Genomic DNA, 21,092 nt, shown 5'->3' with positions numbered 1-21,092 from the left:
AATCTGTCATAAGTGTCAGATGTCCTCTTGTGCCTAGCGAGACAAGATGGCGACTGATATGTAAATGATTTTCATTCATATCATTTTAATGGGTCGGCCATTATCAATTTTGAGCCTTCGACGCTTACATGTTGGCGCATAATCATCGTGAATTTGTAAATGATTTAGTTTATTTATGTTTTATTACAAAGAAACTTTTCAAATTGATACAATGTATAATATAAACTGTATTCCAATTACGAAGTCCCTTTTGAGATACGTCTTAGAACCTAATTTTTCACGTTTCGTATAATTTTAAATAATAATAATTTTTTGTTAATAGTCGTAAATCATCATTTAAAAAATACACAATCAATCTTAAATCATTATACAATTAATTCACACACACAATAACATGATAATGACATCTGTCAAATGGGACTTCGTAATTGGAATCACAGACATATGGACTTTTTGTCGGGAACGCGAGGAGTGAAGTTGTGTGATTTGTTTTATTTTGTCTATTTAGTGTTTCTTCTGGTTTAAATGTGTAATAATAGTGGTTTATTAACTGTTTAATATCTGTGAAAGTGCACAAATGTGCGAAAATGAAACAAAACCGCTGGACGTAGCTTCTCGGGATCCTCCAAAAAGTCCACTGAAAAAATCTTAGTAAATGACCACCATTTTACTGAGATTATATTTCATCCCATATCATCTCATTTCATTTCATTTACTTTCATAATAATATCCATTAAATAGTGGAGAAATCAATAATAAATTACAGTTTCCGAAGCGAAGCGAGGGCGGGTCGCTAGTTATAAGACAATAATAAGTTTTATATATTGCCTAATCATTAGGATGTGCCTTAACTAGTTCGTAAATAATTTATCACATGAGGCCGGAAGTGTTACTCGGTAACAGAACATTTCGTACGCAACTATTGCATTCTGTATTAGCAGGAAATCCTCCTCCTCCTACTCGATAACCCTCAATGCTGGGTCGTGGCTTCATGAGGTTTTCTTGGGAAAATACATATGGTGGGGTCCCACGTCCTTCCACGGCAGTGCTTTTGGAAGAGATTTAGTCCTTCGGTGCCGCTGAAGCCTTATTGGGGTCCGGCTAATTAACCGCCATCAGACATTCGTCGTTGACTGCTTTACTGTGGAAAAGTCGAACTCATTACTAGCGGTAGGAACTCTTGTGAGTCCGCGTGGGTGGGTACCACCACCCCGCCTATTTCAGCCGTGAAGCAGTAATGTCTTTCGGTTTGAAGGGCGGGGCAGCCGTTGTAACTATACTGAGATCTTAGAACTTATATCTCAAGGTGGGTGGCGGCATTTACGTTGTGGATGTCTATGGGCCCTAGTAACCACTTAACACCAGGTGGGCTGTGTGAGCTCGTCCATACATATAAGCAATAAAAAAAAAACAACCCTTCTCTTATCTCATCCGGGCTTGGGACCGGAATTCGCAGAGTTAGCAGGAAATAAAGTACTTAAATATTCAACGAAGAACTCTTTCTCTCTCTCTCTCTCTCTCGACAACGTTTCTGTCGCGAAGCTCTCACAGGTGGATTCCACAACCAAGCCTTTAGAATTAGTCGTAAAATGCGATTTAGACAAGACGACCTCACACGTCTCTATTTAGGCGGTTTTTCCAATCAAAGAGTTTCCATCCGCAAAAAGATCGATTTTGACAACCTATCCCGAAACTAAGCAAAGCAAACCGCTTCGTGAATATATTTTCGATTGATTATCTATAACGCCGCCATAAATATTAAAGCTTTGTAGTCGTCGTGGCCTAAAAGATAAGACGTCCGGTGCATTCGTGTTAAGCGATGCACCGGTGTTCGAATCCCGCAGGCAGGTACCAATTTTTGTAATAAAACACGTACTTAACAAATGTTCACGATTGTCTTCCACGGTGAAGGAATAACATCGTGTAATAAAAATCAAACCCGCAAAATTATAATTTGCGTAATTACTGGTGGTAGGACCTCTTGTGAGTCCGCACCGGTAGGTACCACTGCCCTGCCTATTTCTGCCGTGAAGCAGTCAACGGTTTCAGTTTGAAGGATTTGAAGGAAGGAGGCTATATTATTATTCATGTAGAAGTAATATTAAGAAGTACTTTAGTTTAAATAGAAGTACTTTTCGATTATGACCGACTAATTTGAAGTTGATTGATAGGGCGGCTCCTACGTCCTACCAAAACAGCAAGCCAGAACCTTCGGTTTGAAGGGTGGGGCCATCGATATGGGGGGGCAGCCACTGTAACTATACTTGAAACCTTAGAACTTATATCTCAAGGTGGGTGGCGCATTTACGGTGTAGATGTCTATGGGCAATAAAAAAAAATTCTAACTTCCGAATTAGTAATTACGAAACTCCTTTGCTTGTGTATACTTTTAAAAATCGAATTGGTAAAAGAAAAAGCAAAAATATTCAACATAAAATACATTAATTGAGAGATAGCGCGGGTCTGACAATACTTCTTTGTTACACAATATCAAAACAGATAACATATAAATTAAATACAATGCGATTTTGACGTAATCTGTCAAGAATACGGGCCCGTTGTCTGTTCCCGCTTTTGCGTGCTGTCAATATAACTATTATGTTGGTGTACCTGTTGTGTTTTTTTTTTTTTTACGGAAACGGACATTACCTCGTGGTGTTCCACCTCAGTTTGAATTCGAACCTGTTCGTGTGAAGATAATTTTTTTCGTGTTGTGCAGTTTGGACTAAGGGAATCAATTTTGTTTTTTTTTTTTCAATTAAATGAAAAAATGAAATACCCCTTTAAGGAATTGTTCAGTGAATGTTGTTCTGTTTTCGATATGGATTTTCGTAAGTGCTTTTTTTATTTGTGAATGTTTGCCTGAAAAGTTGTGAAATTGTTATATTATGATTGCTATGGACGTTAGGAAATTCATTAGCGCGTTGTACAAGTATGACTAGCGACGCTATTTCGGACAAACAAACTTTTAAAATTCAATGTCACCGGTAATGGAATTACCACTGAAGTTTTCCACATCATCATTGACCATCAAACGACGCGCCACTAAACATGTATTTAAAGACAAAATAGTAAAAAATTCGAACCCTCACGATCGCGATTACGTAATAGTTTTCCGCCATTTCTAACAAACAAAAGAGATCTATACTAATACTAGCTGACCCGGCAAACATTGTTTTGCCTTAAATAAGATTTCTAGGGAATTTCTAGTGTAGAAAAAAAAACTAACTTATTGTAAGTGTGTAAGGATGTGGTAAATGAGTGAAAGATGTATGTAGTTCTGTGAACAATGAGGGAATATATAATAAAAATAACAAAACCTCATTCAACCACATAATACCTCATTATAACAAAAAAAAATGTCCAAATAAAAAAAAATATGCTAGGGGTGGACAACCCTAATCACTTAGGGGTATGAAAAATAAATAGTAGCCGATTCTCAGGCTTACTGAATATGCACAAAAAATTTCATGAGAATCGGTCAAGCGCTTTCGGAGGAGTATGGGAACGAACATTGTGACACGAGAATTTTATATATTAGATAATAATAAATCTACAGTGATTATTACGGATGTTCCGTTATAACTACTGAACCGTGCATCCGATTGACTTGAAACTTGGTATTCATGTAGAAAATACATGTAATTAATGGACAGGCTAATATTTATATGAGTGTTGGACTCCCTGCACCAGTTGCGGGGGCGTTAATGATGAGAATCTTTGGGGGGGTGAGAAATAATAATGATAATTTTAAATGCCCAGCGAAGCGGACGGGTACAGCTAGTATGCTATAACTCTAGTTTAATATATCCTTTTCATTCTTAATATATCCTTTTCATTCTAAATTTTATCTATTACTAAAGTAATTAGCATCTTAGCCGACCATGACCTAACTCCACGCATCCAAATGTCCAATGCCCAGTCTAATTAAGATTGCCATATTAATGATGATAAAACAATCCGAATTGGCTGGAAACAGAATGATTACAGACGCACAAATCAAGTCAATACAGTAAGCGCTTAATAAAAATATCAAGTGTTTTGTGTGGAAACATTTTTATCATTCCACCGAACCACGAGCCAGAGCCGATTACAACTATAAAAAAAAAAAAAAAATTAAAACACCAAAAAGGTTTCAACATTTCGCTGTCCTTACCTAACCTATATACATACTAAAGTGACGTAATCTGTAATCAAACGTTTTTGTAATTTTATTTTCGTGATTACATTACAAACGTGTGTATAATGCAACTCATTACCTGCCGCGCTTTAAGTTCTAGGAAAATTTTCTGTGTTCTGGTGGTAGGACCTATTGTACGTCCGCACGGGTAGGTACCACCGCCCTGCCTATTTCTGCCGTGAAGCAGTAATGCGTTTCGGTTTGAAGGGTAGGGCAGCCGTTGTAACTATACTGAGACCTTAGAGCTTACATCTCAAAGTGGGTGGCGCGTTTACGTTGTAGATGTCTATGGGCTCCAGTAACCACTTAGCACTAGGTGCGCTGTGAGCTCGCCCACCCATCCAAGCAATAAAAAAAAACATTTTCTTTTTCAATGTTACATCTTTGGTGCTGTCCACGGTCAAAACCGGTGTTGCTGTAAAATATATGTGAGCTCTCGTAGCTCCGTTGCCATTCACTCGAATGTCTAAATAGCTTTACCATTATGGAGGGTAGAAGTAAGGAGCGCCATCTTGTATAGGGGACAAGTTGAAAAAGTGTCCACTTGTAAATAGCGTGTTATTGTTGGAAGACTCACCGAAGGAAAGAAGGAAAGAAGGAAGGAAGCAGAAATGATATGAATATAGCAGTTTTAAACAGAGTTAAGCCCATCGGTCATCGTTCTCGTCGAACCCGTCGCTTGCGACGAAGGGCTCGGCGAGTAACTATACTTGAGACCTTAGAACTTATATCTTAAGATGGGTGGCGCATTTACGTTGTAGATGTCTATGGGCTCCAGTTACCATTTAACACCAAGTGGGCTGTGAGATCGTCCTCCCATCTAAGCAATAAAAAAAAAATTAGCCCACAGACACAGTCCACTGAGTTTCTCGCCAGATCTTCTCAGTGGGTCACGTTTTCGATGCGGTCGTAGATTCAGCGAAGCACTGTTCTTGCTAGAGCTAGTGTTAGCAAATTCTCTCAGGTTGAACCCGTGAGCTCACCTACTAGTTCGGCGAATCTAGAATAACCCATATAGAATAACCAAGCGACGGGTTCGACGAGAACGATGACCGGTGCTTGAGGTACCTAAAAGCACCGTTAGTGGATCGGGAGGATCAGAAATGACGTGCTTTGGGCGACGTCGACTACTTTCCATTCTTTCCGCAGGATCGGGAATGTAGTTTTTTTTTAACGATTGAATGATTACTGGTGGCCCGGAGGCCTTTCCAGCTTCACCAGGACAGGTGGGCGAGCAAAGGCTCAGCCAGGAGGGGTGGGATTTGCTAACAACTGCCCGATCGCCTCCGAAGGAGACGTAACAACTCAAGAGCAGTTGCTTCGCGAATGAATCTACCACCGGATCGGAATCGCGACCCGCTGAGAAGATCCGGCGAGAAACTCAGCGGGCTGATGCATGGGTTAGGCTGCACGTCGACCTCTTTGTCGAGTTCGACGAGTACGGTTACCGGGGTTCCTCAGCCTGCTCCTAGTGTTAGAGCTGAAGGTATCTAATGCAAGAGTTCTTGGATCTGATGGATCCGTAAGGACGTGTCTAGGGCGACGACGGTGACTTGCGTGATCAGGATTCGGGGAATGTAGTTACCGGCGGCCACGATGAGAGGGTTCTCGTGTCGTGCCGCTTTATCGAAATGGTTATACTAAGGTACCTGCTCTTTCCGTCTCTTTTATATCAAGCGCATGTAACCTTAAAGTATAAATATCGAAATACTAGAAAAATTACAATACCTCAATTACATGTATTGGCGTTTACCGTTATCAAGAATTTTCGATTAATTCACTTAAATTTTAAAGGTGCGAAATATAATTATATCGAGAGGTTACTGGTGGTAGGACCTCTTGTGGGTCCGCACGGGTTGGTACCACCACCCTGCCTATTTCTGCCGTGAAGCAGTAATGCTTTTCGGCTTGAAGGGTGGGGCAGCCGTTGTAACTATACTGAGACCTTAGAACTTATATCTCAAGGTGGGTGGCGCATTTACGTTGTGGATGTCTATGGGCTCCAATAACCACTTAACACCAGGTGGGCTGTGAGTTCGTCCACCCATCTAAGCAATAAAAAAAAAGGTGAAAGTCTATTTGGTTTAACCGTCGTTTTTGCTACTTTACAGTTTTTTTGTTTTTTTTTTAATTCGGCCCACAGCTCGCGAATGTCCAGGAAGAAAATACTAGAATTTTTTAAATTTATTTAAGCCGAACTATCGTCAAACGCATCATTCTCGCTCACGACTCGGTCGTGCGCGGACGTGCTTTCCGATCCGTGGCCCGCTTGCGAGCCGCGTCTCTGAACTCACAGTTGTGCTCGACAGTGTAGTGACCGTGAATACATCGTGCGTACAATTCGGTAGTGCGGACGTGCCGATCCGTTGGTCGCTTGCGATCTGCGTATCGAGGTCCATTTTTGTGCGCTAAAGTTTTGTAACCGCGAACCCACCCTTACCAACTGCCTTTTTCAAGGCAAAACCAATCGCTACGTTCAGCTTCCTGTGGCACTCACAGGCTAGCGATTTCCTAACCCTTCCCAAAAACAACAGTCTTTTTCAAGACTAGACCCCCGCTCGCGATTCTGCCTGCTGTAGCACTATACAGCCCGAGCGGGTTCCTTTCCTTTTCCCCGCCGATTGCCGTTTTCACGGCATAGGCATTCCCCCCCCCTGCTCCTTGCTGTCCTGCAGCACAGGGGGGTTACAAATCCTATCCGGGGCCTCGCCTTTCGGCGAGTTCAACAAAAGTCCCGGGGCCGCCCCCCCCGGGCAAGAAGACAGCAAGATGAGTGAAGATTGTGTCAGTGAAAGTGCTAGTGACATTGTCGGGTTCCTCCGGGATAGGTACCCGTCAATTAGGGCCGAGTACTTAGCGTATAGGGCCTCCCGTGGCAATCCCTCCCCCCCCGCGTCCGTCGCCGCGTATTTCAACCGTGCCTCGGAGGCACGCCGCGCGCCCCCCGCCGCCGCATTAAGTTCGAGCGCACGTTCCAACGATGCGACTCACGAAGCGCCTAGCGCTACCCCCACCCCCGCGCCCGCGTCGGTTACGTCATCACGCGCTACGTCCGCCGCGACCTCGATCATTTCAAGTTCAGGCTCCGATACCGAATCGGAGATGGATTTCGAATCCGCGTCAAGCCCTCAGCCTGGAACTTCGGATGGGTTCCAAACCGTAACGCGCGGTAAAAAGCGTACTCGCGCCGTGGAGTCCCGGAACTCCACGACAAAACAAACGAAATCCGCGTCCGCCTCTCGACCAAAAGTAGTAGTAACACCGGAGTCGGACTCCGCGCGCCGCGTAACCCCACCGCCGCGTCCCAAGCCCGCGCCCGCTCCCAAAGTAGCTGCCCCGCCCCCGCTGATACTTCAAGAGAAGACAGCGTGGAATCGCGTGTCCCAGGCCCTTCAGGCAAATAAAATTAACTACACCCATGCGCGTAACGTCGCGCATGGGATTCAGATCAAGGTCGCAACGCCGGGCGACCATAGGGCCCTCTCAGCATACCTCCGAAAGGAGAACATAGGTTTCCACACCTATGCTCTTCAGGAGGACCGCGAGCTCCGCGTAGTAATACGCGGAGTCCCTAAGGAGCTAGAAATAGACTACATTAAGGAGGATCTGACCGCTCAGGCCCTCCCGATAGTTAGTGTGCACCGGATGCACAGCGGGCGGGGCAAACAGCCCTATAATATGATACTCGTGGCGTTAGAACCCACCCCGGAGGCCAAAAAGAAGATCGCATGTCTCACGACAATTTGCGGCCTATCCGGGATATCGATCGAAGCCCCCCATAAGCGTGGCACTCCCGGGCAGTGCTACAGGTGCCAACTCTATGGCCACTCGGCGCGTAATTGCCACGCGCGCCCCCGCTGCGTGAAATGCCTCGGCGATCACGCTACGTTAGATTGCGTTAGAGATAGGGAAACCGCGACCGAACCTCCCAGCTGTGTCCTATGCCTTAAGCAAGGGCACCCCGCGAACTACCGTGGATGTCCCAGGGCTCCGCGAAAACGCCCAACCCACCCAGCTCCGCGAACCGTCGGCCCAAAGACTTCGGCACCCTCAGTGCCGAAACCTGCCTTCGTGCCGGCTGCAGTTCCCACGGTTTCAGCGTGGAAAAAGCCGCTGCCGTATACGAAGGCGGGAACGCAAACCGCACCCCCGCCCCCGCTCGCGACACGCCCCGCGCCTCAGCCCCTGCTCGCACCTCGCCCCGCGCCCGCGTTCCGTCCCCCGCAACCCTCTGCCGCCAACGACTTCGCGCTCGTGCGCGACTTCGTCACCGCGGTGAACTTCGACCGTCTGCGATCGTTCGCTGACGCTATCCGTAGGTCGACAACCCCCGAACAGCGGCTCGCGGCCGCGTTCGATCACATGGACGTTTATGAGTCCGTGTCGCGTACGTTATAAAATCTTTACCGGTAATCAATGGCGCAAAAAGGTAGAGAAAAACCGTATTCCCTTACGTTAGCATTCTACAATGCTAACGGACTCGCGCGGCAACGCGATCAAATTTTTGAATTCCTCCGCGACAATCTTGTAGATATTCTATTAGTGCAGGAAACCTGTCTGAAGCCCTCGCGTCGTGACCCGAAAGTCGCGAATTACGTCATGGTTAGGAATGACAGACTCACCGCCTCCAAAGGCGGGACTGCCATTTACTATAGGCGGGCCCTGCACGTTGTCCCTCTCGATACTCCCTCGCTCTCACATATCGAGGCGTCAGTGTGCCGTATCTCGCTGACGGGACACCAGCCGATCGTCATCGCATCCGTTTATCTCCCCCCGGACAAGCCCCTCCTGAGCAGTGACATCGAGTCACTGCTCGGCATGGGAGACTCTGTCATCCTGGCAGGCGATTTAAATTGCCACCACACTAGGTGGAACTGCCATCGTACAAACGTTAACGGTAGGCGTCTCGACGCGTTTATAGACGACCTCACCTTCGAAATAGTCGGTCCCCCAACTCCAACATGTTATCCGTATAACATCGCGCTCCGTCCGAGCACTATAGACCTGGCATTGCTTAGGAACGTAACTCTGCGCTTGCGTTCCATCGAAGCAATGTCAGAGCTCGACTCAGACCACCGACCTGTCGTTATGCAGCTCGGTCGCCCTCACAACCCAGTCACTGTTACGAGGACCATGGTGGATTGGAATAAGCTGGGCACGTGCCTAGCCGACGCCGCTCCGCCAATCCTCCCTTACGGCCCGGATTCGAATCCATCCCCCGAGGACACCGTCGAATCCATAAACATCATTACCGATCACATCTCTTCCGCGATCATTAGATCTTCTAAAGAAGTCGATGTGGAGGACAGCTTCCACCGCATCAGACTGTCCCCCGATCTTAGGAATCTCTTAAGAGTTAGGAACGCGGCAATCCGGGCCTACGATCGTCTTCCCACGCATTCAAACCGGATTCAGATGCGTCGTCTACAACGCGAAGTCCACTCCCGCTTAAGCGACGCGCGTAACGATAATTGGCATAGTTATTTAGAACAACTCGCGCCCTCCCACCAAGCATACTGGCGACTAGCTAGGACTCTCAAATCCGAAACTACCGCTACTATGCCTCCCCTCTTACGCCCTTCAGGCCAACCACCGGCATTCGACGACGATGACAAGGCTGAGCTGCTGGCCGATGCACTGCAAGAGCAATGCACCACCAGCACTCAACACGCGGACCCCGAACACACCGAGTTAGTCGACAGGGAGGTCGAGCGCAGAGCCTCCCTGCCGCCCTCGGACGCGTTACCCCCCATTACCACGGACGAAGTTAGAGACGCGATCCACAACCTCCAACCTAGGAAGGCACCAGGCTCCGACGGCATCCACAACCGCGCGCTAAAATTTTTGCCAGTCCAACTGATAGCAATGTTGGCTACAATTTTAAATGCCGCTATGACGCACTGCATCTTTCCCGCGGTGTGGAAAGAAGCGGACGTTATCGGTATACATAAGCCGGGCAAACCGACAAACGAAACTTCTAGTTACCGTCCGATTAGTCTCCTCTCGACGATAGGAAAAATCTACGAACGGCTCCTTAGGAAACGCCTCTGGGATTTTGTTACCGCGAACAAAATTCTCATAGACGAACAATTCGGATTCCGCTCTAAACACTCGTGCGTACAACAAGTGCACCGCCTCACGGAGCACATTCTGATAGGACTAAATAGGCGTAAACAAATCCCGACCGGCGCCCTCTTCTTCGACATCGCGAAGGCGTTCGACAAAGTCTGGCACAACGGTTTAATTTATAAACTGTACAACATGGGAGTGCCAGACAGACTCGTGCTCATCATACGAGACTTCTTGTCGAACCGTTCGTTTCGATATCGAGTAGAGGGAACTCGTTCTCGTCCCCGTCAACTGACTGCCGGAGTCCCGCAAGGCTCCGCGCTCTCCCCGTTATTATTTAGTTTGTATATCAATGATATACCCCGGTCTCCGGAGACCCATCTAGCGCTCTTCGCCGATGACACGGCTATCTACTACTCGTGTAGGAAGATGTCGCTGCTTCATCGGCGACTCCAGATCGCAGTAGCCACCATGGGACAGTGGTTCCGGAAGTGGCGAATAGACATCAACCCCACGAAAAGCGCAGCGGTGCTCTTCAAAAGGGGTCGCCCTCCGAACATCACTTCGAGCATCCCACTCCGTAGTAGGCGCGCAAACACCTCCGCCGTTAGTCCCATCACTCTCTTTGGCCAGCCCATACCGTGGGTCTCGAAGGTCAAATATCTAGGCGTCACCCTCGACAGAGGGATGACATTCCGTCCCCATATAAAAACGGTACGCGACCGCGCCGCGTTTATTCTAGGACGACTCTATCCAATGCTTTGTTGTCGAAGCAAACTGTCCCTCCGCAATAAGGTAACTCTCTACAAAACTTGTATACGCCCCGTCATGACGTATGCAAGCGTAGTGTTCGCTCACGCAGCCCGCACCAACTTGAAATCCCTTCAGGTTATTCAATCACGATTCTGCAGGATAGCCGTCGGAGCGCCTTGGTTCCTTAGGAATGTGGATCTCCACGACGACCTGGAGCTCGACTCTGTTAGTAAGTATCTACAGTCGGCATCGCTGCGCCATTTTGAGAAGGCGGCACGACATGAGAACCCTCTCATCGTAGCCGCTGGAAATTACATACCCGACCCAGTAGACCGAATGGTAAACCGTCGACGTCGCCCAAAGCACGTCATTACGGATCCTCCTGATCCATTAACGGTGCTTTTAGGCACCACAAGCACCGGTCACCGTCCTCGTCGAACCCGTCGCTTGCGACGAAGGGCTCGACGAGCGAACTAACCCATAGACACAGCCCACTGAGTTTCTCGCCGGATCTTCTCAGTGGGTCGCGTTTCCGATCCGGTGGTAGATTCTGCGAAGCACTGCTCTTGCTAGGGTCAGTGTTAGCAACTCTCCGGTTGAGCCCCGCGAGCTCACCTACTAACGTTAGGGTGAAGCTGAAATAGCCTCTCAAGGCTATCAGCATAGGTAGGAAAAAAAAAAAAAAAAAAACAAACGCATTACCTAAGTTTTAAAAAAAAAAGTTTTTAATTGACCTAGAGTACAAGTAACCTCATTCTTAACTCAAACACGTCAGCGATTTCAGCCTTTCTAGTCTAATTAAACATAATATAATAAAAAAAGTATGTAGTAAAAAAAACATAGACAATACACAAACACAATAATAACAAAATAAGGCGCGTAAAATACCAAGAAGGATGCAATTTTCGTGACACCTAAGTTTTTTTTTTTTTGCTTAGATGGGTGGACGAGCTCACAGTCCACCTGGTGTTAAGTTGTCACTGGAGCCCATGGACATCTACAACGTAAATGCGCCACCCACCTTGAGATATAAGTTCTAAGATCTCAGTATAGTTACAACGGCTGCCCCCACCCTTCAAACCGAAACGCATTACTGCTTCACGGCAGAAATAGGCAAGGCGGTGGTACCTACCCGCGCGGACTTACAAGACGTCCTACCACCAGTAATAAAGATAATAGACAAATACATTAATAACAAAAAAAGGCGCGAAAAATAGGTACCAAGAAGGTTGCAATTTTCATGACACCTAAGTAAATTGAATTTGCAGTGCACTGGCTTTATTGGCGGCACTACATACAATAACTTCGAGTAATAATTTCGAAAATAGAACGTTGCGTTCGATTCGCGGCTCTTACGGCGGTCCGTAATGCGCACAATAGATTTTGTTTACTACGTCTGCTTCGAAATTCGAATGTAACATTATTTTCTTAGGCTGGCCGCACGCGATAAGCTTTGGATGATGTCACCGGTTATGGAATGACTCACCGTGCTTGCTTTTGTTCAGTGTTCTACGTTGCTTACTGTTTGAGAATCGTACTTTTAGAGTATATTATGCATCTTTATTATCTAAAACCAATCTTAGTGCTCAATTCGTTTAAGTTTAAATTTACAAAAAAAAAACGTGTGGCACTCGGGAACTGCTGCGGAAAAGCTATTGCATAGCATTTTTTATCAATTAATGCAATTATAATTAGACAATGATAATAACTGTCCCCTTCACACTCATAAGCTAGACCGCGCGAGAGAGAGATGGGCAGACTTTTCATGATGCGCATGCAATTTGACGTCACGCCACGCGCTTATTCACAAACACTACACAAGTGCAACGTATGAATGTGTTGAACGCGGGCTACATGGTAGGCGGAGTAAGGGGTGTAAGGTTTTTTTCGTTACGGAATTTCATGATTCGGTCGCCGCGCTCAAGGCCCGCGATAAAAGCTATGCAATAGCTTAAAAATTATATGAGGCACAGACCTACGTATAGATCAAGCCGCGATAACAAAAAACTGACTAACGACAATCAAAATTTTATTCAGTCAAAAATTTGCAAGTCAATATTGAAAGCGCGAAGGAGCCCTGCGCTAAGCCGACAAGGTAATTTGTAATTCCGCGCTTGAATAATTCATAGTGCTGCTGTTGTTTTCCTGCCCAAAGATCACATTCCAACATGGCCGACGGTCGGAGGTGGAATTTTCTAGACGCAAAATTATGCAATGATATTTTTTTTTATGTTATTGAATCAAGTTGCATATCTAAGTAATTATCTGGCAAATTTAAATGAACATTTCGTTGATACCTATAGGGAGGTTAAAACTTTACACCGTAATAATCAAAATATACTCTTTTGTTACTGTTAACGAGTGAATATTTAATAAATAACATTTTGTTTTGTAGTGTAATGTTTTTTCGATAAAGAGACCTTTCTATCTTACACAAGGGTTGTGAATAGGGGCTATTCTAGCTCACGGGCTGAACTTGCGGTAGGCAGCGGCTTGGCTCCCCCCTGGCATTGCTGAAGTCCATGGGCGACGATAACCACTCACCATCAGGTTGGCCGTATGATCGTCTGCCTACACGGGCAATAAAAAAAAACCTGAGCGAATTCTCTAACACTGGCCCTAGCAAGAGCAGTGCTTCGCTGAATCTACCACCGGATCGGAATCGCGACCCACTGAAAAGATTCCGTGAAAAACTAAGTCACTTGTGTCTATTTAGCTAAGTTACATATCGAACTATGCTTGGTATTCTAAGTACTCAATAATATACACAAGTTATTCTTTAAGCATTTTCTCTATTTTAAATATAGTTATATTACAGTCCCTTCAAGAGTTTTCGGAACACGGAGACGTAGTTTATTTATTTATTTATTGCTTAGATTGGTGGACGAGCTCACAGCCCACCTGGTGTTAAGTGGTTACTGGAGCCCATAGACATCTTCAACGTAAATGCGCCACCCACCTTGAGATATAAGTTCTTAGATCTCAGTATAGTTACAACGGCTGCCATACCCTTCAGACCGAAACGCATTACTGCTTCACGGCAGAAATAGGTAAGACGGTGATACCTACCCGCGCGGACTCAAAACGTCCTACCACCAGTCATTACGCAAATTATAATTTTGCGGGTTTGAGCATTTTTATTACACGATGTTATCCCTTCACCGTGGAAATCAATCGTGAACATTTGTTGACTTACGTATTTCATTACAAAAATTGGTACCCGCCTGCGGGATTCGAAAACCGGTACATCGCTCGACACGAATGCACCGGACGTCTTATCCTTTGTGCCACGACGACATCCTCCTCCGATGCGTTCACACTACGGTCTACCAGACTCTTCATTCTCCTTCTGTTCATCAGCAGGCCGCAAGGAGCTGCGGCAGCTGTCGCAGGTCGCGGCAAACATCATGAAGGAGAAAAGCAAAAACGCGGCACGATCCAGGAGGGAAAAAGAGAACACAGAATTCTTGGAGCTGGCGAAACTGCTGCCTCTGCCTTCCGCCATCACCTCGCAGCTGGACAAGGCCTCCGTTATAAGACTAACGACCAGCTACCTGAAGATGCGCCAGGTTTTTCCTGATGGTGAGTTTTCGGGTGGCAATTTCGTAACGTGTTCTCTTAGAAGCAATTTTTTCCCCTACCTTTACTAATAAGCCTTGAGGCTCAAACCGAAGACGTTGCTGACACTGGCCCCAGCAAGAGCAGTGCTTCGCAGAATCTACCACCGGATCGGAAACGCGGCCCACTGAGAAGATCCGGCGAGAAACTCAGTGGGCTGTGTCTATGGGTTAATTTACTCGCCGAGCCCTTCGTCGCAAGTGACGGGTTCTGCGAAGTCTTAGAAGCATTCATATGACCGACCTAGTATCCGCTCAGATGATTCACATAATTGTCTAACGTGACTATAAAGATCAGTATACTGCTGGTGTAAAAGCTATTGTGACTAAAGCGACCAAACAATCTGAGTTAAGCCATGTTTTTTCAAAGGAAATAACGTACCAAACACGAGCGATTTCCACGATGTACCTAAGCTCGTGTGTTCTAGCTTAAAAGCTAAGACAATCGACTATATAATTGAGACGTCGGCAACCTCAAGACTGTCTCAAAGTGGTGTTCAGACCGTGATATCTATGAACACTATTTTGGCAATCCTCTTCCACTTATTTTGTGTAATAAATGAAAGAGCGCTTTTTTTTGTTGCATTGATGGGTGGACCAGCTCACATCCTACCTGGTATTAAGTAATTACCGGAGCCCCTAGACATCTACAACGTAAATGCCGCCACCCACCTAGAAATATGGGTTCTAAGGTCTCAGTATAGTTACAACGGCTGCCCCACCCTTCAAGCCGAAACGCGTTACTGCTTCACGGCGAAAATAGGCAGGGCGGTGGTACCTATCCGAGTGGACTCACAAGACGTCCTACCACCAGTAATCACGCAAATTAATTTTGCGGGTTTGATTTTTTTTTTCTTTTTTTTATTGCCTTTGTAGGCAGACGGGCATACGGCCCACCTGATGGTGAGTGGTTACCGTCGCCCATGGACTTCAGCAATGCCAGGGGCAGAGCCAAGTCGCTGCCTACCGCTTAATACTCTCCATAAGCCTCGTTTGAAGAAGGACATGTCATAGCGCTCGGGAAACACCGATGTTGTTATTCCTTCACCGTGGAAGTCAATCGTGAACGTTTGTTAAGTACGTATTTCATTAGAAAAATTGGTACCCGCCTGCGGGATTCTCGTCGGCAGTAAAGGAAGTCCGCTTTCGTCACCAGGCTTGGGAGACGCGTGGGGAGCGGCGCCACCACCACCACAGCCCCGGGAATTGTCGATACGAGAGCTCGGGTCGCATTTGCTCCAAACTTTGGACGGTTTTATATTCGTAGTGGCTCCGGATGGCAAAATTATGTACATCAGCGAAACTGCATCAGTACATCTTGGCTTGAGTCAGGTGAGTCGGCACCAATCTCGTAGGTACTAAAGGCGATCTATTGAAATATATATATCGACGCTTGAAAGGCAAATGTGACTAAGCGACAATACGTGAACTTTACTGTAGACTAATTTAAAGTTGAAATACCTGAAAAAAAATCTATTTTAACGAATCTAGCTGTTTGAAATGATTTTAATAGACCTAGAAATATATTTTTTTTGCGCATCGAATATGGTTATTGCCTATCATTTATGTACAAAGCAGTTATTGTCGCTTAGTCACGTTTGCCTTTCAAGCGTCGATATATATATATTTATATCGAAAGATGAAAGGCTTGTGGGAGGCTTAAAAGACGAAAGGAAAGATCTTCCACCGAGCCGGTAATATTTCTCGGTAGACCGACGATCCAAATGTCGTTGATAAAATTATGTATTCATTTTGTTAATAGTAGTCAAAATATTGGTTAACTAAAAAAAAAACTAAAACTAAACTACGCTCTTTTGACAGTATTTATGAAAAAAATACTGGTAATGATACCAAATGATTCCGCATATTAACTCAATTTCTAATATTTTTGGAAATTGTACACTTTAAAGGCTTCGTCAAACAGAACGCGTAATTAACGCGCGTCAGAGCGCTACACTATGACGCCGAGATGGGTTGTACTACTATGGTAACATACCGTCAAACAGAGCCCCAGCGCTATAGCGCTCATAGCGCTGGCGCTCTGTTTGACGGTATAATACCGTAGTAGTACAATACATCTCGGCGTCATAGCGCGGCGTTAGTTTAGCGCTCGGACGCGCACTAAGTACGCGTTCTGTTTGACAAAGGCTTTAATGCGAAAATACGATATGTGAGCTTATCTTGAAAATGTCGTAAGCGAGATTCAGGCATCTGTCAAATATCTTGCGTTGTATGATGTTTACCCGCCACAGGCTATTTGGCTTAAGCGAAGCTCTTCCGATTTTACAGGAGATGAGCCATTTAAAGTTTAAAATTTCCAGAAAAATAAATCATAACAAAAAAAGTACTTTAGCTATTGGAATGGAGTAAAGTTAATTGAAGTTAAATTAAAAATATCGAACTGTTGATGCTGATACCAAATGAAACGCACCTTTAATTACAAAGATAAATGTTGCGTTTTTTTTCTTCTTTTTTTTATTGCCTTCTAGGCAGACGAGCATACGGCCCACCTGATGGTCAGTGGTTACCGTCGGCCATGGACATCAGCAATTCCAGAGGCAGAGTCAAGCCGCTGCCTACCATTAAAAGCCGCTTAAACCAAGTAGCCTTACATCGCATATAATTTATTTCCTAAAGTGATTCTTGGCCATCTGACGGTCGTATGCAAGAGATCGCTCTTAGCGATAAGACCGCCCATTGTATTTTTTGTACTTCATATTTTGCGTCCTTATTTATTTTGGTACACAATAAAGCATACTCCTTCTCTACTACTTATTTAGTGTAATAAAGGAAAGAGCGCTTTTTTTTTATTGCATAGATGGGTGGACGAGCTCGCGGCCCACCTGGTGTCAAGTGGTTACCGGAGCCCATAGATATCTGCAACGTAATGCGCCACCCACCTTGAGATATGAGTTATAAGGTCTTAGTATAGTTACAACGGTTGTCCCGCCCTTCAAACCGAAACGCATTACTGCTTGATGGCAGAAATAGGCAGCGTGGTGGTACCTAGCCGTGCGGACTCACAAGACGTCCTACCACCAGTAGTTATGCACGATTTGTTTTTTATTTAGCCTCACAAAATACCGAAATTGTATTTCACGATTGATTTTCCTGTATATAGGTGGAACTGACCGGCAACTCTATATACGAGTACATCCACCAAGCAGACCACGAGGAGATGAATGCAGTACTGAGTCTCCACCACCCTCATTCATACCACGGCCACCAGTATCCTTCAGTTGGGTAATGTCCGAAATTTATGTTGTAATATGACCTTCATTGCTTTGTTGGAGGAGTTAACTCAAGACCACTATAGCCTTCTTATATGAGGGGTGAAGTCTGGAGCCGCCACCGATTTGGTTTGTGAGGGCGTAGTCTGAAAGTGGAACACGTGGCTGCCTCGTGTCAGTAATAGTCAGGTCTGTGGTGCCTAATTTTTTTGTTTATTGCTTATATGGGTTGACGAGCTCACAGCCCACCTGGTGTTAACTGGTAACCGGAGCCCATAGACATCTACAATGTAAATGCGCCACCCACCTTGAGGTATAAGTTCTAAGGTCTCAAGTACAGTTACGTTCGTCTTTTATTGTGTTTGTTACTTCTCAGGACTAGATTTGGAAATTGAAATTTCCCGAAAATTCAATTAGTTAGATCAATAACAAAATTACAGTTCTCGAAGCGAAGCGAGGGCGGATCGTTAGTGAAAAATAAAGTCTGAATCATCATGATGCTTTTGTGCACAGGTATCCGGTGGGAGGGACTTGGGGTCCGACAGTTGATGCGGAGTGTGAAAGAGCGTTCTTCATCAGAATGAAATGTGTGCTGGCGAAGAGGAACGCCGGCCTAACCACCTCAGGATACAAGGTACTTAAATGGATTTTTTAATACGCTTTTATTAGCTTCAGACGTATGTATGTTAGTAACTATAATTGAGACCTTAGAACTTATATCTCAAGGTGGGTGGCGCATTTACGTTGTAGATGTCTATGGGCTCCAGTAACCACTTAACACCAGGTGGGCTGTGAGCTCGTCCACTCATCTAAGCATTAAAAAAAAAAATATTATGTAACGGAATCTTTGAACATGGTTTTGACCCCCCTTCAAAACGTTGGATTAACTCGAAATTTGGTATACTTATTAAGGACCGATGACAATACAATATTTAAAAAAAATTGAAAAAATTGAAATTCGACTAAAAAATGAAAAATAAATAATAGTTTAAAAAACTAACAAAATACGCTTTTATAGAAAATCCAACTAAAAATGAGAAAATAAAATTGAATTACAAATAGTGTAAGAAAAAAATTTTTATTGTAAAAAAGCATTCCATTATCATATTTAATGTACATAAAATCTATATATTAATAATACGTGAAGCAAAAACTTTGTACCCCTTTTTACGAAAATTACGCGGAGGGATGAGCATGAAATTTTCCACATTTATAGAAAATATAGAAAAGGAGTGCAGAATGTTAGTATATTTTTTTAATTGTGCATTAAAAATACATTAAATCAATAAAAAACACTACACACACTATCATGTATTTGACACACACACATATACTCTTTGTTTATTGTAAATTTATTGCTATTGCTTAAAATCTGTGGTCAAATTGAGAATACGTTAATAATGTTTATCTTTAATATTATTTTTCTATACTCGTAGTATTTAGCGAAATTTAAGTAATAACCTATGCTTTTCTCAAGTTAAACACTTACCACTTAGATTAATCTATATATTAATACGTGAAGCAAAAACTTTGTATCCCTTTTTACGAAAATTCGCGGCCGGAGGAGTATGAAATTTTCCACACTTATAGAGAATATAGAGAAGCAGTGCACAATGCTAATATTTTTTTTAAATAATGCATAAAAGATACATTAAATCAATAAAGAAAACATTACACACACTACATACCATGTATTTGACGCACACACGCATGCATACTATTTATTGTCAAACTTTTGTTCTTGACGTCTCTTGTCAAATTGAGAATAGATTAAATATTGTTTGTCTTTGTTAATATTTTTAAAATTGTATTCTTGGCGAAATTTGTGATTATAGAAGTATAAAATACAATCATAATAGTGTACAAACTTACAATTCCAATTAATTATAGTCGAATTTCGACTACTGCGGGACCTCTAGTTGCTTAAAATCTGTGGTCAAATTGAGAATACGTTAATAATGTTTATCTTTAATATTATTTTTCTATACTCGTAGTATCTAGCGAAATTTAAGTAATAACCTATGTTTTTCTCAAGTTAAACACTTACCACTTCGACTAATTTAAGTTATCACTTCTGTTGGACGCATACATTTTTTTTCTATATCCTGTTGCTGCTGATCAAAATGTTAGAGCGAAATTATTGTATCATTATCAATACTTAACCAGTATGCAAATTTTCAAATTGATCGGTCTTCTTCAAGTCTTTGGTAATTTTGTTACACGCAGCACAGTTTTTTGTATTATATTAATTTTTTACCGCCCTTGAAGGCAGACGAGTGCCCACCTGGTGGTGAATGGTTACCGTCGCCCGTGGACGTCAGCAATGCAAGGGACAGAGCCAACCGTTAATACTACACATACACACATACTACATACATAGATATATAGCATCGTTGTATCTTCAGGAAATATCGGACATTTTACACCCTCACGCTAGACAAAATAAAAATTCCATTACCATTGCATTGACACACGTCAATAAATTGGCGTCGGACCTGGGAGGCACAGGAGCGGTTAACCCACAGTTAATACAGCCCACTGAGTTTCTCGCCGGATCTTCTCAGTGGGTCGCGTTTCCGATCCGGTGGTAGATTCTGCGAAGCACTGCTCTTGCTAGGGCCAGTGCTAGCAACACGTCCGGTTTGAGCCCCGTGAGCTCACGTACATGTTAGGGTGAAGCTGAAATAGCCTCTCAAGGCTTAGGTAGGAAAAAAATAATAGGAGCAGTGCAGCTTACTAGACTAAGGAAGCACAGTATACCTGCTTTAGAGAATAGATATTAGATCTTACAATAAAAGATGAAGATGTCACTGGACATCTAAATCTGTTATATCATTATTAAGATTAAAATCAGTCAAAGGAATAGCTCATTGCTGATACAGATCACTAGGATATAATAATAAAAAATTAAAAAAAAAACAATATTATCATTGCTTGCATAAGTTTTGTTTAATACATACAAAAGATAACTAAACTAAATCCCGAAAAATTACACCAACAAAATTCTAATGGACATCTGACTCTGTTATATCACTATTAAGATTTTAAATCAGCCAAAGGAATAATAGCTCATTGCTGATACCGATCACTAGGAGATCATAAATAAAAATAGAAAAAAAATAATCTTTGCTTGCACAAGTTTAATACACACAAAAGAACTAAACTAAACTCAATCCCGAAAAATTAGGCAAACAAAATCCTAAAGACGCATGTAAGGTTTTATCAACGAACAAAAACAACTCA

At 43.8% G+C, this 21,092-nt stretch overlaps 1 protein-coding gene across 3 annotated transcripts in view; it reads left to right on the top strand.

The window, feature by feature from the left end:
• Nucleotides 1-21,092, top strand: part of LOC101735872 (single-minded homolog 1) — a 101,662-nt gene that overhangs the window by 46,672 nt on the left and 33,898 nt on the right. For 2 of the 3 annotated variants that reach the window (XM_021348204.3, XM_038019884.2), the window contains exons 2-5: nt 14,363-14,584; nt 15,776-15,951; nt 17,741-17,862; nt 18,363-18,483. In XM_021348204.3, coding sequence (XP_021203879.2) covers nt 14,410-14,584; nt 15,776-15,951; nt 17,741-17,862; nt 18,363-18,483 — 594 coding nt within the window. In that variant the 5' untranslated portion in view covers nt 14,363-14,409. The remainder of the gene's footprint in view (nt 1-14,362; nt 14,585-15,775; nt 15,952-17,740; nt 17,863-18,362; nt 18,484-21,092) is intronic. The other variant, XM_012690620.4, reaches the window with a different exon arrangement.

Source organism: Bombyx mori, chromosome 24 (assembly GCF_030269925.1).
Source record: "Bombyx mori chromosome 24, ASM3026992v2".
In the NCBI taxonomy this organism is placed as follows: domain Eukaryota; kingdom Metazoa; phylum Arthropoda; class Insecta; order Lepidoptera; family Bombycidae; genus Bombyx; species Bombyx mori.
The sequence above is the reverse complement of the archived record's forward strand: the minus strand, read 5'-3'. Positions and strand labels throughout refer to the sequence as shown.